Consider the following 17,285-nt stretch of genomic DNA (forward strand, 5'->3'; position numbering starts at 1 on the left):
ATAAGAACTATGTTTTAACTATAAATAGAAAGACTACCTGGAATACAAGACTTAATACAGCTGATGTCGAGCTACCCTGGCACTGGCTACAAGTACGGCTTTTGCAAAATCTGAGCATTCCTTTTCCAAAGCAAAAATATGCTTAAAACGAGTCAGTGGTGGCTATCTGGTTTGGCAGTACTAACATAGGATATGGGTGGTCACAGACTAGTTTGACTGGTGAGAGACTCTTGACAGAAATGTTGAAACATCTTAAACTGACAGAACTCGAAGCGAGACACTGTACATGCTTGGAGAACTCCAAGACCCATCTTCCAGCACAGAAACCAAAAATGTTCTTCAGACCGCCAAGTAACAGTCCACAGAGGTCGAGCAGATGTGATTGGGCCCGCACAGAGGGGTGGAAGTAAACACTCTATCCACGCTCCAGTCACCAGTGGAACAGGAACGGACTTCTGTGAACGGTTCAGTAAAAGTATTCTTTGTCACGCAGTTCACAGTATTTGCTATGAAGTTGAAGTAAATGTGAGCTGCGTTCTACACCACACTCAATAATTTTGTGTTTTGTGATTTTTACAGCAACTATTGAGAACTGGACAGTCTTTCTAAAATTTGCACTTCAACAGCATTATAATTAATCTGATAAATCTCTCACTGGACTATTGTTAGATGTCCTGACCTGATTTATGTGCTGCTCGTGTGGCAAAGCTAAGAAACAGGCCATTGTCTCAACAATATGACATCAAATTTAAAAGTGGGTGAAAATGAAATTCAAGACTGTGGTTTGACATACACTATTAAATAATAGGTACTGATACAGAGGACCACAACCAAAAAATTAAACTACTTATGTTGTCACTCAGCAAATGGTTCAACGAGAACAAACTGATTATAAACCTTCAGAAAAACAAGAAATGCCCAATGTGATTCTAAATAATCAAGAGCTTATGTGTGTGGACTCTGTCAAGTTTCTTGGCATATGGCTTGAAGAAAATCTTAAGTGGGAGACTCACACAAATTATATCTCAAAAAAGCTATCAACTGTGTGTTACATTTTAATTATACTCAAAAAGTCAGCCACAAAATCTGTTCTCATACATGGATATTATGCTTACTTCCACTCTACATTACAGTATGGAATTCGGGGAACTCACCTGGGGGTAGATATATTTTCAAAATGCAAAAAAGGCAATACACATAATACGTAACATAAGACATAACGAATCATGCAGACAACATTTCAAAACAAATGGCATTATGACACTGCCCTCTGCTTACATTTATAATATCGTCTCATTTGTCAACTCATACCTGTTAAATAATGACTGCACATTAAAATTCATTGGAGATATTCATAACTATGCAACAAGACAGCAATCTGACCTACATAGGATTCAGTCCAGAACTACCGGCTTCCTAAAAAGTTTTATAAATGTTGGGATACAAATGTATAACAATTTACCAAATGAAATCAAAGCAACAAAGAACCCAAGAGCCTTCATACATAAGTTAAAATAATATCTCTTGGACCAATGCTTTTATGCAGTTGATCATTTTTTTTTTTTGAAAGGGTTTAAAATTGTAAACAATTTTATAATAAATCTTCAATTAGATCTGAAAATTATATACTGTGTATGTCTATGAAATATACTGGATTATTATATACTGTGCAAGTCTATGAAATATATATGCAGTTGATCATTTTTTTTTTTTTGAAAGGGGTTAAAATTGTAAACAATTTTATAATAAATCTTCAATTAGATCTGAAAATTATATACTGTGTATGTCTATGAAATATACTGGATTATTATATACTGTGCAAGTCTATGAAATATACTGGATTATTTTACTATTACATTTGTACTGGCTGTTTGTATTTTACTATACAACATTTGTATTTACTGTTTAGTTAAAGACAGATAATTCCCTCATTAAAAAATAATGTAAAATCAATTTATTAAAAATTACTTGCAAATATTTTCTCTTGATGTGTCCAATATCACATGTACAACTGTACAATTCTATGATTTGTATTGACTGTTTTGTCTAAAATAGATAATTTCCTCGCTGCAAAATAATGTAAAAATCAGTTTGTAAAAATTACTTGTAAATATTGTCTCTTGACCTGTCCAATATCAAATGTACAACTATATGATACTGTGATTGCCTGGGTCAATAAAATACAATACAATACAACACAAATAAACAACACCTACTGTGCTTAAGTTTTTCTGTTTCATGGCTACTGTATGGTATCCAATCAAAGACGCAAAGAAGATGAGACAACAAAAATCAGGTTGGCTATCTTACACCTACACAACATGCCAGTGGTGCAGGGTAATCTAGATGTCAGGTATTGACGACTGTTTTCAATCTCACCCTCACCTATGGTGCTAGATGGTTCTAGCCCCCATAGTACTTTTATCCAAAAAATAACATTTTTTACTAAAGAGGAGGGTTTACTAAACAGAGTAAATGTGAACAGGGGCAACAGCTAAAAATGTGTGTTCTTATGGGAAACAAATTAAAAATAGTGTGTAATATTTCAGCATTTATTAAATTACAAAATTCACTCTACAAATCATATCACAGTGTAATGTTTATGTCATAAAACACCAGTATAACACACAGTATATTTTATAATTCTTTTGTACGTCTTCAAGGTTGGTTATAAAATATGAAGGGTTTTCTATAAAAACAACAAGATCAGGATTGCTATCTAAAATATTTACAGTATTTGATACCATTGTCAAAAACTAAGCTTCCATGCCTTGTTGCATGTATTATGTACTAAATCTGCAGAGAAATTTTATTGCACAATGTTACAAAACTTGCCAGTAAAGTATATAAAATTTACATTTCATTAATGGTTGTTTCAGTTGAATGATTATGGTGGTCAATAATATCACTCTTCACATGTTTAAGTGGAACCCATTGCTAAAATATAACAAGTTTAAATGCTCTTTTATGTGGCTGATCTCTTTAAAATATGTTGTAACTGTCTTTTGTTCAATCTGTTAATGGTTCCAACAACACTACACCAGCAACAAGAATGTAAGCACAAAATACTTATTTGTCATACACAATTAGTGTAGTACCTTAGAAAATTATTTGTGTGTATAAAATTGATTTTGCTAAACACGAAAAAAAATTCATTTTAGCAGAGACCTTAATAACATTTTCACTAAAATATTTTCCAGTTTAAGTTCAAGGGAACACGGAATTTTGTAGTATTTTTTGGTAGTGGTCGGAATGGAGGATACAATGTTTATAATCAACATCTCTTTGTTATGTTGTGAAAGAATCTAGAAAAAAATAGTATGGTGACACAATGAATGAATATATGAGGTATAACATAAAAAAAAGAAAAACACACACACACACACACACACACACACACACACACACACACACACACACACACACAGACAGACAGACAGACAGACAGACAGACAGAGAGAGAGAGAGAGAGAGAGAGAGAGAGAGAGAGAGAGAGAGAGAGAGAGAGAAACACTCTGAGGGAGACTTAATTTCAGTTGCTTCACATTTTCCGAAATAAAACATTATGTGCACACTCTGTTTGGACACAGTGAGCCCATTAATAGAGTGTGAGGTTCTGAACTGTTTGAGCTACTGGACTGTACTGTCCAGATTTCTTAAAAATCTAGTTTTGCACTTTAGTTATCTGAGCACACAACCAACACAGGAATAATTTACTGCAAATGGATGGAATTCACTACTTTGCTATTACTATTTTTTTAATTAACTGGAAAAGAGTGGGTAACTTGAATAATGTCATATAAAAAAATTAGAAATTGCAAGTCAGTTATCAGAACTAAATGAAGTTGTTTCTCTGCATTTTGTCATGCGTAAGAGCAAGAGAGATTCAGAACTGAATTACTTTGAGACTGATGTGGTCTCATAAAAGGAATCATGCCATCACTATCTGAACCCTGCATACGGGCATTTCAAGAGAATAAGCTGATGTTCAAGTGTAAGGTGATTGCCAGTGGTTTTATGTTAAGTATGTACTTAAGTCATACTATACATAGTTCTCCCACACATATCACAAACATTCTGTTTGGTACATGTCATATTAATGTTTATAAGTAGTTCCACATGTGGGCTAGTGGGTTTATTGGGGTATTACATCCACTGTAACATGTTGCACAGAGGTTATCTAAATGTTGCTTAGTAATGACAAAGTCAAAACTGACCAGTGGCAAATAATCTTAAAATTGTGCATCCCATAAAAGAGAATGTTTTCTTTTGAAAAAATATGTTGAGGCAGTGGATCCATATGCAAACAAATTTATAACTAACTAAAGTGATTCAGTGGAACAATGGAAAATTCGAATGAATGTACCACAAAAGGATTTGAACAGCTCTTGCCAGTTGTGATATCAGTATGAAATCTGAAAGCCATAAAATATGCAAACATTCCTGAAATTTTCATAAAACAAAGGGAGTTTGTTAAGTATTTACTGCAATGTACGAATGAGCTTGTAGAGCTTCACATTACTTCATACAAGATCTAGTAGCCAAACATGAAAATGAGTCACAAATATGGTAGGAAAATTCTGTCGTAGTATCAGCAGAAGGGAAACACTTAACTATATTTCAAGAATCAGCAGCTGCAAGGACTAACAGCAAATACAAAATTACTAGTAGTGAACTGAATTACAGCAGAAGTGGGAAAGTATTGGCCATGTATAAAAAATGGTTTAATGAAAAGTAATGTTTGAAACTGAACAAGAAAATAAAAGAAGAAAGAAAGGGAGTGACAAAATTTATTTTGACAAAATGAAGCAAATAGACAAGTAACTAGAGCAACAGGCAAACCGAATTAAAATGAAGTGCAGAAAGGTATAAAAAAAGACATAGAAAAGGATTAGAGGAATGAATATGGGGGAAAAACAACAGAGACATTGCAGGATGTATTAATAGTTAGGTCTAGTTGTTAGTGACAGCCAAGTATGTTCAAATAACTTATGGGAATGCAACTGGGTGAAATCATCAACAAGCACTCTTAATTTATTTGAACATTACATATGCCAGGAGAAACTCAGGTCTCACAGTCAAATATGCTTTGATAGTCAATTAAGATCTTGGGTGACAACAGTAGGTACTATTATTAGTGAATTGTCTGAAGGGCTAGATTGTTGAATCCAAGGAAACTGTCATTTCATCTACTTATATATGTAACCTGAAGCTATCTTTATTACAACAATGTACACTGATTAGGCCCAAAGTGAAAAATATGTTTGACTCCAACAGTGAAACAGTTTTCTTGGGTTGAAAAAACTTTGCAGGCTGTGTAGTACAACACCACTGTCAAGCTGATACTAACTTACAATCATGATTGGATTTGGAAAACTTTCTTAAATAAGAAATAAAAACAGCTCTTAAAATTCAGAAAAAATGCATGTAATGACTGATTAAGACAAATCTTGATCTGGATTATGTGTATTCAGTTGCCTGCATGAAACAATACTATCAATTTTTGGTCCTGTTTCTTCTTACATTGAGTGAAAGATGAGAAGCTATGAAGCCCTGATATGAAATAATATTACATTAAAAAAAATTAAAAAAATTAAAAAAAATAAAAAAAAACCTTCCTATGACCCACCATTTGGTTAAAATTTCATTTTATAAAATGTTTAATTTGCTGCAAAAGCAATTTGTTAAGATGGAAAACAGAATGCAAGATGGGTAGGATCTCAAATGTTGCTTAATCATAATACTTCGAGCTTTTGTCAGTTTACTTGGAAGTATTACTCTACACAAAACTTTAACACAACTGTGACATTCTGTGATGTCAAAACAAAACTTCAGTACAAATTGTATGACAGCAAGTGTTTACTAAAGGGATTGTCTACACATGTGCCAACTAAACTAAATGATACTGATGTTACTCGGAATGAAATGCTACACCATGACAATATTATCAGTTTATCTGACAGTCTTTTCCACTGCGAGTGTGAAGAACTAACAAAATTTTCTTCTGTTATAAAGTCAAGTGTAACACATAATAAGGAATTTTTAAAGTGACTGGTTGACATTATGTACCCAAAGATTAGAGAAAGTGAAATAGCTGTCCAAAATAATGCTGTTCAACATGGATGACAGTAATTCATAAGTCAAAATGGTCATGGAACTGAGTGACCTTGTGACAGCTGTGGGATTGTCTTTGATCCCTCTGCATTGTATCTCGTTTGTAGCATACCAGAAGCAGTTGGGTAATATTGTATCTGGGAAATGTGTATTATACAGAGCTTCATGAATCCAAGTTGCTGAGCAGGTAATTTTGTTAAGAAAGAGGATAAAAGTGCAGAAACACCAAAGCAAAGGAACTTTGGAGCCAGCTGCACTCTGACGGTGGAAATGATGTTGACTGGGAAAGTATGTAGGTGGTGGTGTGACTGTGTGGCACTAACCATGGGTCTTACTCTGGCATGAGGACCATCAAATGCTCAGGCAGGAGAAGGTGGCTCCTTTTGCCAAAATTATGTAGGCAGGAGCTAGACACCAGGCCATCAAACAAAAATCCACAGGATGTGACAGCTTTGTTGATCTTAAGTTAAATAAATCTACTGATAAGGAAGTCTTGATTAAGAATGAAGTACCATGATTGTGCCCCCTTTGCCTTGAATGTTAGCTTTTAAGAGAACATCAACAAGATGGTAATTCAGATGTCCTCCTGCAATACAGCCATGTAATGCAACAGTTAGGTGATAGCAGTTGCTACATTTTTTTTTTTTTTAAAGGAAGCTATAATGTGGTGTGGAGTCATTTATGACCTATGATGATGTACATTTTGTAGCAAATATATATCTGTGTTATATTTACTTACTACTCTAAATGTCAAACAAATTTGCACATTTATAACTGTAGACAAATTTCTATCATTTACTTATATACATAAATGTATTAACAGAATTTTCTGTACTGTCATGGTCATCAGTATTTGTCTTAAAATTACACAGTACCTTCAGTCTTTGTACATTAAAAGCAATGCAAAGGGCTTAGGGGAAAAAGTGGTAAAGTATAGTACGAGGGCAACACAGAAAGTCATGCTAATTGATACTACATCACTAATAAGTAAAAATACCAAAATAAGAACATTACAAATGTCATATACATAAAAACATTTCACACCACGAAAGTGCAAAAGTACATCACATTCAATATGTACAACTTTCACAGTCACATTTATCACTGAGTTCACATTGCAGCAAACTACGAACATTGTAACAAAATGGACTTATTACAATTCAATTAAAATATCTGTATATATACACTACAAAAATACTTTATTCCAGTCCACTGACATAATCTCTTGTTAAAAGTTATGTTCTTTTGAGTATTCACAATGACAAGGAAGGACTGATGCACTTTTGAAAACTATCTTCAAAATGAAGTCCTGCTTAACTTACGGTACATGAACTATTGTTACTCAGATGTGAGTGGTGAACAGAACCATGATCTTGGCACAAAGAAGTCCCATGTAGAATCCTGGAAAAACAAAATCCATTAAAACAATGTAAGTTTGGCTGCTACAGTTTTGTGGTTTGTGCTAGGTGACCATTTCTTTAAACTGAAATACCATGTAAGAGAATGATTCTGGGTGTGCATGATGCTGAGATCTCCTGCTAATGATGCTTGTCATCATGCATGTAATGATATTATGAGAAGGATAGTTGCTATTCACCATATAGCAGAGACGGTAAGTCACAGATAGGTACAAAAAGAAGACTGTCAGAAAGCGAGCCTTTGCCCAACAAGCCCTTTGTTGGAAATAGACGACATATACAAATGCTCTCGTGCAAATGCAACTCCCATGCACATGACTAGAGTCTCAGGCTGCTGAGGTATCTGCAGCCAGAGACTGTGGTCTGTGCAAGTGTGACAATGAGTATGAGTAAGAGAGTGAGAGTGAGAGTGAGAGTGAGAGTGTGTGTGTATTTCCAACAAAGGCCTTGTTGGCCAAAAAGCTCACTTTCTGACAGTTTTAGTTGTGTCTAACTGTGACTCAGTATATCTGCTATATGGTGAGCAACAAGTATTCTTTTCATAATATTGTTACATTCCAGCGTACAATTGTGACAGCTGTCCCAGCTCAAGTATAATATGAGAGAATCCAAACAAACATACTCACTCTTTTATAGTCAATAACTTGGAATAAAATTAAACATATTTGAGATTTGTATGCAGCAGTTTAGTGTATTATTGTCCCAGCTAATGCCAAGAACACACAATCAGTATGCATGGTACAAACAGAAGACAGTGCAACAAGAACAAGGATGGCTGAGATGAGTTTTCCCTTCAGTTGGTGCAAAACTGTACTGAAGTTATACTGAAAGTGTTTTTATATTAAAGAAATGCAAGAGCAATGACACAAAATTTGGAAAAATCCTCATATTTGTGGTACTTTGAATACATGGTACTGTTCATTTTTGCACATTGTAAAGATCTTGGTAACCACATACAGTAAAAATCGATAGCCCTGTTCCATGGTGATGTAAAACTCCACAAGAACATTGAAAATACTTGGGAGTCAGTGGTACACATTAAAGTGAGGTAAGTAAATCAAGTCTATAAGAGGCAAAGAAGGCTGCAAAATGGAAGTATTTATTTCAAGGCGACCAGATGCTATGAGTGAGTATAACATAAGCAAAAGGCTTCAGTAGTGAGTTGTTTGAAAGCATATAGGCCTGTTTGAAGAATAAGGAGTTTCTCTGGTCATATGAAGTGCAATAAAACTAAAAAGCTGCCGTAATAGTCTCAGTTGTTTGTAGGTTCTGTGAATCCATTTTTTCAAGCCAGAGGTGGCTCTGTGAAGAACTGATGTGTGGTTAGTCATCATGTGGTTGGGATAGTCTATTCTTCCTTGAAAGTATTTTAACTCTACAGATGTTTCTGGTATATTTCAAACTTCCATAACTCCCTGATATTGAAGAGCTCTATGAAGATGAGAGATTATTACCTACAACAAGATTACACTTTATCTCACTGCCACTGAGATGTTAGGGTATACTTATATGACCCTCTAACTGATTGATGGGTAGGTTGGAGAGTTGTTATTTAATACCTACTGCCTTTTAGAAACCTAAATCATTCTAAATTCTATCTGTGGGGAGCATAGACCAGGTTGGGTGTTCTAGTAACATAAGGACACAACCTGGTCAACTTTCATGCAGTAACAGTAGGTCATGTCAACTAAGAGAATACGCAAAAAAAGAAATGCCTAAAGTAGAGTTTAAAATATGCTACCTCAATATTCAGGGCATGGCAGATAAAAACTTAATTGTCAACGAATTTTCAAATGAAAACGTGATAGATATTCTATGTTTAAGTGAACATTGGTGTAAAGAGGATGAGCTTGGGTACAAAGTATTGGATGATTACACACTACTTAGTTGCTATTGCAGAAAACAGCACTTACGTGGTGGGGTAGCAATATATGCAAAAACACCTCTTGCACCAAACTGTGGCAGGATAGATCTCAATACCCTTTGTGATGAAATGCATTTTGAAATGTCAGGTCTAGTAATTGAGAGCCTTAAGCTAATGGTAGTAGTAGTGTACAGGCCACCTAGTGGTGACCCCCATATCTTTCTGGAGAAAGTTAAGGAACTCTTAATGTACATATGTATACCGAAATGGAAAAAATACAATGTTGTCATTGGAGGGGATATCAATTCAAGTTTTGATGTCCTGCAGGACAGAAAAAATGTGACAGAGCTCAAAAATGTGCTTCGACAATTTAACATGTACTATGTTAACTGCAAACCTACCAGAGGCTCATCTTGTCTAGACAATATATTTACAAATATTAAGAGAACTTGTATGTCCACTGATGTAATTAGTTTCCCTTTCTCAGACCATGATGCAGTATATCTTAGTCTTAATAATGTAACTTCAGACTGCACCAAACCAGAATCTAAAACTGTGATTACTAGACCAGTGAGCAGAGAGAGGATGGATAGGTTTAGACATGCCCTCACTTATTTTAGTTGGGACATATGTTTCATTAGGCTTCAACACTGTTCAGCTGATATTGTATTCACAAAGTTGTTCTCCATCTTTTTAAATGTATTTGAAAATAGCATCCCTCTGAAAAAATATACAGTGAATATTAGTAGTAATTACAAGAAAAGGAAAACGAAGGAATGGTATACTCCACAGTTAGGGCAACTGAAAAATACTGTTATGCTGTATTCTGTACAAAACCAGTAAATCAGACCTGTATGCTAAAGCTAAATGCAAGTACAGGAAGGCAATAAATGAAGCAAAGAACCTGCATAACATAGTAAACATTGAAAAATCTAACAATAAATGGAAGAAGGCCTGGAGTGTAATAAACTCCATTGCACACATTAAACACAAAGAGGAAATTGCCATTACCCCAGAAGAATTTAATAAATATTGCATTCAGTCCATTGAAGAAATTAGTAGTTCAATAATCAAACCACCTGAAAATGCACTTAGTATTATGGACAGCTGCTTTGAAAAGCTTCCCCCAAGCACCTTCACTTTCACATAAGTGAACCCAAATAATATCCTAAAAATAGTGAAACATTTCAAACCTTCAGTTAGTGTTGATTACTATGATATGTCATGTAATTTGTTGAAAGATGTTATTGATTGTGGGATTTATCCTTTAACCTTTTGTGTTAACAAATGCCTAGTTGAAAGTAAGTTCCCCGACATACTAAAAATTTCTAGAGTTGTGCCCATATACAAAAAAGGGGAAAAGAACTGTCCCACTAGTTACAGACCTATATCCATGACCCCAGTTTTTTCAAAAATTTTAGAAACGATTATGTATGAGCAAGTTAGTGCCTACTTGGGTAAACTAAATATAATTAGTGATAAACAGTTTGGATTTAGGAGCTAGGGACTATGCCCAGGCTACATTTTGTGACCTGAGCAGAGCCTTTGACTGTGTAGAGCATGACACTGTGCTGAATTAGCTAGTTTACTATGGTTTTGATGACAACAGTATAAATATGTTCAGGTCTTTTCTAGAGAAGCGTCAACAAGTTGTGTGCATTGGTAGGGAGAAATCAAATTTGGTTAATGTTAGGTACGGAGTGCCTCAAGGGTCGGTGCTTGGACCTTTACTGTTTATACTAATGATTAATGACCTGCCCTTATTCATAAAATCTCATACAATATTGTATGCTGATGACACAACTTTTCTACATAAAAGCTCTGATCTAGGTACACTGAAAACACTGACCGAAAATACCCTTGCTCAGTCCTCATTATGGTTCAAAGCTAATGGCTTCTTGCTAAATGAAAACAAAACCCAGACACTTTACTTTAGCCTCGGAGAGAATCCTAACTACCAGGAATTAGAAACTGTTAAATTTTTAGGTGTTACTATTGACAATAAATTGACGTGGGAACCACACATTAAAAATATATTGGCAAGGCTTTCAAGAGTTATTTATCTAATTAGAAATTTAAAAAGACATGTTCCCAATGACTATGTGAGATCAGCATATTTTGCCTTCTTCCAAAGCATCATCTCTTATGGAATTTTACTGTGGGGTAGTAGCTGTCATGTAAATGACATTTTACTTTTACAGAAAAAAGTAATAAGAATAATAACGGATTCTGATAAAACAGAACATTGTAAACCTCTGTTTATTAAATTGCAGTGTCTTACAGTAGTAAACTTATTCATCTACAATGTTTTAATGTACATTAGAAACAATGTGTCTAATTTTGTGTTGAGAAGTGATATTCATAGCCATAATACTAGAAACAGAACATCTGTAGATGTACCATATCATAGATTATCAAAATCACATAACTCTTACCTAGTTCTTGGACTAAGGATGTTTAATAGACTAAGTGCTGACTTTAAAGAACTGCCTGTAAATATCTTTAAAGCTAAATTATACAAGCTACTAGTGAACAATCCGTTTTACTCCATTGATGAATTCTTTGAAGATGAAAATACTGTATTCTAACGTGTACCTATTTTATGTAAACCAATTTACTTCGATATAGTAGTTTATGTAGAAATATATGCTCTTGACTTTGTCTATTGCTGTAATCAGCTGAACGACAATAAAATATTATTATTACTGGAATGTTAAGTTTTTCAACAAAGGTCAGCTATGATAAATATGCAACAATCCTACCACATACATAGAAAGCTGAAATTCTGCACAGCAGTTTGATGGTATCAATACTGTTTAGTCCAGTGGTTCTCAACCTGTTATACCTGTTGCCACCTTTGCAACTGCTGAATATCTGATGCCCCTATGTTTGTTTATTTTATTAACTTTTGTTTTATTTTTCCAGAAAACTTTATTTGACATTAATCTGTATTCTCTTAGTAATACAATACCTATGTTTCAAAGAACCTGGTAGCCAAAGTAGAAACACTTGTCTTACTTAAATATCTAATGATATTTTTCTTGCTTGGGCAGTGCTTTTCACATGTAACTTTAAAAAAAAATTAAAAAAATAAATCACAAGAGAAATTCAGAACATTAGTGAAACAGTTGAAATTGATTTTCATTGACCAGCTCCTGAATGTGTGGTTTCAAACTAGTTAAAGCACATCTAAGGTCCTTATCCATATTCAGGAAACTTCTTTGTTTTTCACAACGGCTAGAGTTGAGATCCCAGTCTCTAATAGATATGTATATGATAACTGTTTGAAGACTGTATGAGGACTTTTAAGGCTTCCTTTGCCACCTCTGGATGCAGGGAAATTGATCCAAATTTCTTACAACCTAGTTTATTGAAATTGTTCTTCAGCACTCTAATCACATTTCAGTTCAGTTTAATTGGATCCTTGTGTATTGCATCAGGAAGGGCATGCATGTCAATTGTGAAGGGTAATCTTGCTAATTTGCACTGCCAGTCTTCTGAAGACAGACAAGGAAAACAAAGTATGAACTCTTCTCAAAGTCATTCCGGGGATTTACTGATGATGACCCTTCACTCATTTACATCGCACTCTTGCCTATCTGAAAGTTCACTGAATCGAGGGAATGATGAAAAGTTAGTAAGCATCTAGGTGACACTTTCATAGTTCTTTCTTTTCCAAGAATGCCCTTATGGCATCACTGGAATCCTTTATTGCAGTATTTCTACCTTGTAGATGCAAATCCAGATTATTCAGGATTTCAAAAAAGTCTGCAAGGTATACTAATGAAAATGTAAAGCTGTCATCAGTGCTCTGCTTTCCTTTGACTGAAAATAAATAGTTCTACATCTGATTTCAATTCGTGCAGCCTGCTAAGCATATTGTCCTTTGAAAGTCACCAGACTTGTAGATTAAAGATTAAAGACTGGTGTTCAATGTGTAGGTCATTACATAGAACAAAGAGAAAGATGAGTATTCATAGCACTTAATTTTATTACTTACACTGACAGCCACTTTAAGTGCTATGACCAGTTTCTAGGTGTTTTAGCTTTAGAAGAGAGCACCTGTCTGTAAATCCTACAGTGAGAGCCAATAAGATTTGTATTTTTTTCCAGCAGGAAATATGTCAGAAAAATTTGATGATGTTTTTAGAAAACAGCAGTTGTTTTATTATCTCTGCCTCATCCACAAAACAATCATATACTGTTAAGTGACAATGTTGAGCTGTATCAGTAGAATCTCTACACAGTAAGTCAAAAATGGAGACATCATCAGTCTTAACTAGCAGTTCTTTTACATGCAGGGACATTTCTTTCATCCTACATTACACACTGTTGTTTGAAAGTTTCCAAGGCCACAAATTATGCTTAGAGCTATTGTTTGAATTCTAAAAACTTTTACATTGTGAGTTGAGTGTCCCCAGAAAAAGATCAAATATCGTAGCAGTGAGTGGAACTGCACATAGTATGCCCGTAGTACTGTTGTTTTTCTTGTTGTTGGCTTTAATATTCTTAGACCACACAAATGGACGAGAGTTTCCTAGACAAATTATTTGTGTCTGTCCCACTTTAAATCTTGCTGAATCCATATACCCAAAACTTTTTTGACATTTTCTAGGGGATCATTTTTTAATCATGTGTGAATAGATATTTGATTAGATGGAGGAAACAAATGAAAGTTGACACATTTTTTCTCAGTACTTGTAGTGACTCTGGTATTGGTAAACCACTCAGGAAGTCTTTTTGCAGAACTTTCTACTGTTGATGGCAAGGTTTCTGGGTTGGATCCAATGAACAACATGCTAGTGTCATTTGAAAATAGACTAGTTTTTTGGGGACTTATATATTCAGGAAGTTGTCCACATGAATCAAGAACAGTAGTGGACCTAAGATTGCATTACACCATATTTTATTGGTAATTCACAAGAAAGGAAGTAGCTGTATCCTGTTTCATTCTTAGTTATGAATTCATACTGAAGTGATACCTTCTGCCTGTGGCTTTTTTAGGTTCAGACATGTTTATCTATGCCCTACACCTCTTCCTCCCTGCCTTTCTAATTTTTTGAGCAGAATGTTATGGTACAGGACATTCTAGCATGGTGTTTATAATCCTCATAAATGTCCTAATAAGGAGCGTACAGAGACAGCGAACTCTAATCTTTAACTAAAATAAATTCATTAGTTTACAATTTTAGTTTAAACCTGTAGCCAGGTGCACCATACTCACAATAAACCGAGGGCAGTGGCGTCGAGCAAACCACTCCATCATGTAGAGGCTGGTAAGGAGCCCTGTTCCTGTTGTGACGAGCAACCACATTAATAGATTGCCACCTGGCAGCCGATCATGTGTTACAAACACCAGGCCCACTGTAAATAATAACAATAACAATAATAACAATAATAACAATAATAACAATAATAATAAATAATAATAATAAGAAGCAAGTAATACTGTTAAAATTAAAAGTTTAGAGCAGCCACAACTTGGATGTAACTTTTTTTTTTTTTTTTTTTTTTTTTTTTTTTTTTTTTTTTTTTTTTTTTTTTTTTTTTTAAATGTTTCACTCATCCAATACAAGCATCTTCAGAACTCTAGAACACAATGTGTTACACAACCATACAATAAGATATAATCACAAATTTGACATATAACATGCTAACTTACGTGAAGTAGTCAAGGGCCACAGTGTCACACATAGAAGTCTAAACCACCACACCTGGTTATTAAAATATTTTTTAAAAGACCTAGTAAAATTACAAATTAAAATTGTAACTGCCACTTTTGTGGTCATTAACACACATACCTCATGTACGTAACACGTTATTAATGCAATCAAAAGTAACCTATATTGGCAAAGATTAAACGTACCATTGAGACATGGTGACTTGATTCCTCTTACGTCTGAAGGTTAGATCACAGTATATGGAGTACAAGACATTTAAAACACATGTATTTGTTTACGAGGTACATATTTGTTACATATACATATTTGCATATACTCATGAATACTGTGGTATCGATAGCAACAATGCCACAACGTAGGTCCGCTCTGCTAGGTTGGTACTACGAGAGACACTGACGACTGGCGCAGTCGGTAGGACGTGGACCTACGCTCCCAAATTGCGCAGAACTTTTGTATTTACACCAAATGGCAATTAGGAAGGCCATCCACATTGACTCTGCTGATATGAAGATGATAAAGAGTTGCCACATCTATGGAAATTAACACATTTCTAAGATTCACAGTTGGTTGTAAATAAGTTTTAAATTTTTATTTTTATTTATTTATTTATTTACCTAAGATAAAAAATTAAAACTGGCTTTTTTCTTCAGACATTAACTTATGTACATTTTATTTGTAGAAGCTCACTAAAATTATTAGGAAACATATGCAGTTTAGTGTGTGTATTGCAGAATGAATAAATAAATAAACAAACAGACATAAAGCAGCATCTCTCATCTTTATGATATCAGCAGACCAAACATGAATGCCCTTTCTAATGGCCATCCAGTTTTAATATGCATGTTCCATGCAGTCTGAAATTTCTTATCATGAGTACATATTTGCACCTAACTGGGAGCAAATTATGTAGTTTCATCTGTGTGCTTCGATATCTTAATTTCTTGAATTTCTGCATGTTAATTTAATATTTATGACACATTTCTCATATTTGTGTCAGACAGTGAAGCGATTTTGTGACATATTACAAGTTCCTGATCAGGAGAGAGTTATTTAGTCTCACTTCATTGCTTTGACAGTTTAGTTTTTCCATCTTTGTGCATTAATCCAATTTATTAGACATAGTTCTGGTGTCTTCACCAGTGTCTACAGTAGTAGAGTTCCATAGCACATTTTGATGTCCTTTGTTTGTCTGTGTAGAGTAGTGTAGTTTTCCATGGTCATTTGTATGTGTGGGGGCTATCATTGCTCTGTGTAGATGCAAGCTGACTTGGTGAGACTTTACTCTCAGCTCCAGACTGTGATTACTTTGGTTACAAAGAGTGAGGCTATAGTGGATGGGCATCCCTGTTGTGGGCCAGTTGTGGGGTCCAGTGGACATCCACACGACCCTTGAGTCCACTGATCAGTCTCCACTTGTGGCCAGCCCAGTTATTGCTTGTACTGAAGCTGACTGCACAACTGTGGTCGAGTGGAGATTTCCTCAGAGCATGGCAGGCGGGATAAGACTTTCCAAGGGGCCGAACATAAGGCTGGAAAACAGGCTCCAGGTGCTGTCTTTGGCTGACACTGTGCTTCAGCTAGATGCAATTGCTTGTCCTGTTTCAGAGGAATCATTTCAGCCTGCAAGATTCGGGCAAGCACAGAGGTTGGGATTATTGGTCATTGGGAGCTCCACTGTCAGGCACATTATGGAGCCCCTTAGCAAATTGGCTACCAAGGAGAGGAAGAAAGCCAATGTGGAGTCTTTGTGCATACCAAGTGGAGTCATTCCAGATGCAGAACAGGTCCCTCCAGATGCCACTAATATCACAGGATGCAGCTATGTGCAGGTGGTACCAATTATGTGTGTTACTTTGGTTCAGAAGAGATTCTCTCTGGTTTTGAGCAGCTATCAGAAGTTGTAAAGGCTGCCAGTCTTGCTTGCAAAATGAAAACAGGGCTCACAGTCTGCAGCATAGTTGACTGGACTGATAGTGGACCTCTGGTACAGAGCTAAGTGGAGGGTCTGAATCAGAGGCTCAGATGATTCTGTGACCATGTAGTCTGCAAATTCCTCTACTTGTGCCGTAGGGTGGTGGGGTTTCGGGTTCCACTAAATATGTCAGGAGTCCATTACATACAGGAGGTGGTTACATGGGTAGCTGGGGCTTTGTGGCATGAACTGGGTGGTTGTTTTGGTTAGAAGGCATTGGGGAAACACAGAAAGGG

The 17,285-nt window shown here is 35.3% G+C and overlaps 1 protein-coding gene across 1 annotated transcript in view; it reads right to left on the reverse strand.

Annotated features, from left to right (window-relative positions):
• Nucleotides 1–3,802: 3,802 nt before the first annotated feature.
• Nucleotides 3,803–17,285, reverse strand: part of LOC126163021 (sterol O-acyltransferase 2-like) — a 239,914-nt gene continuing 226,431 nt past the window's right edge. The window contains exons 10-11 of the mRNA XM_049919891.1: nt 14,621–14,760; nt 3,803–7,515 (exon numbers count right to left, since the gene is read on the reverse strand). Of these exons, the coding sequence (XP_049775848.1) occupies nt 7,453–7,515; nt 14,621–14,760 (203 nt within the window). The 3' untranslated portion in view covers nt 3,803–7,452. The remainder of the gene's footprint in view (nt 7,516–14,620; nt 14,761–17,285) is intronic.

This window comes from Schistocerca cancellata, chromosome 2 (assembly GCF_023864275.1).
Source record: "Schistocerca cancellata isolate TAMUIC-IGC-003103 chromosome 2, iqSchCanc2.1, whole genome shotgun sequence".
Classification (NCBI taxonomy): Eukaryota; Metazoa; Arthropoda; class Insecta; order Orthoptera; family Acrididae; genus Schistocerca; species Schistocerca cancellata.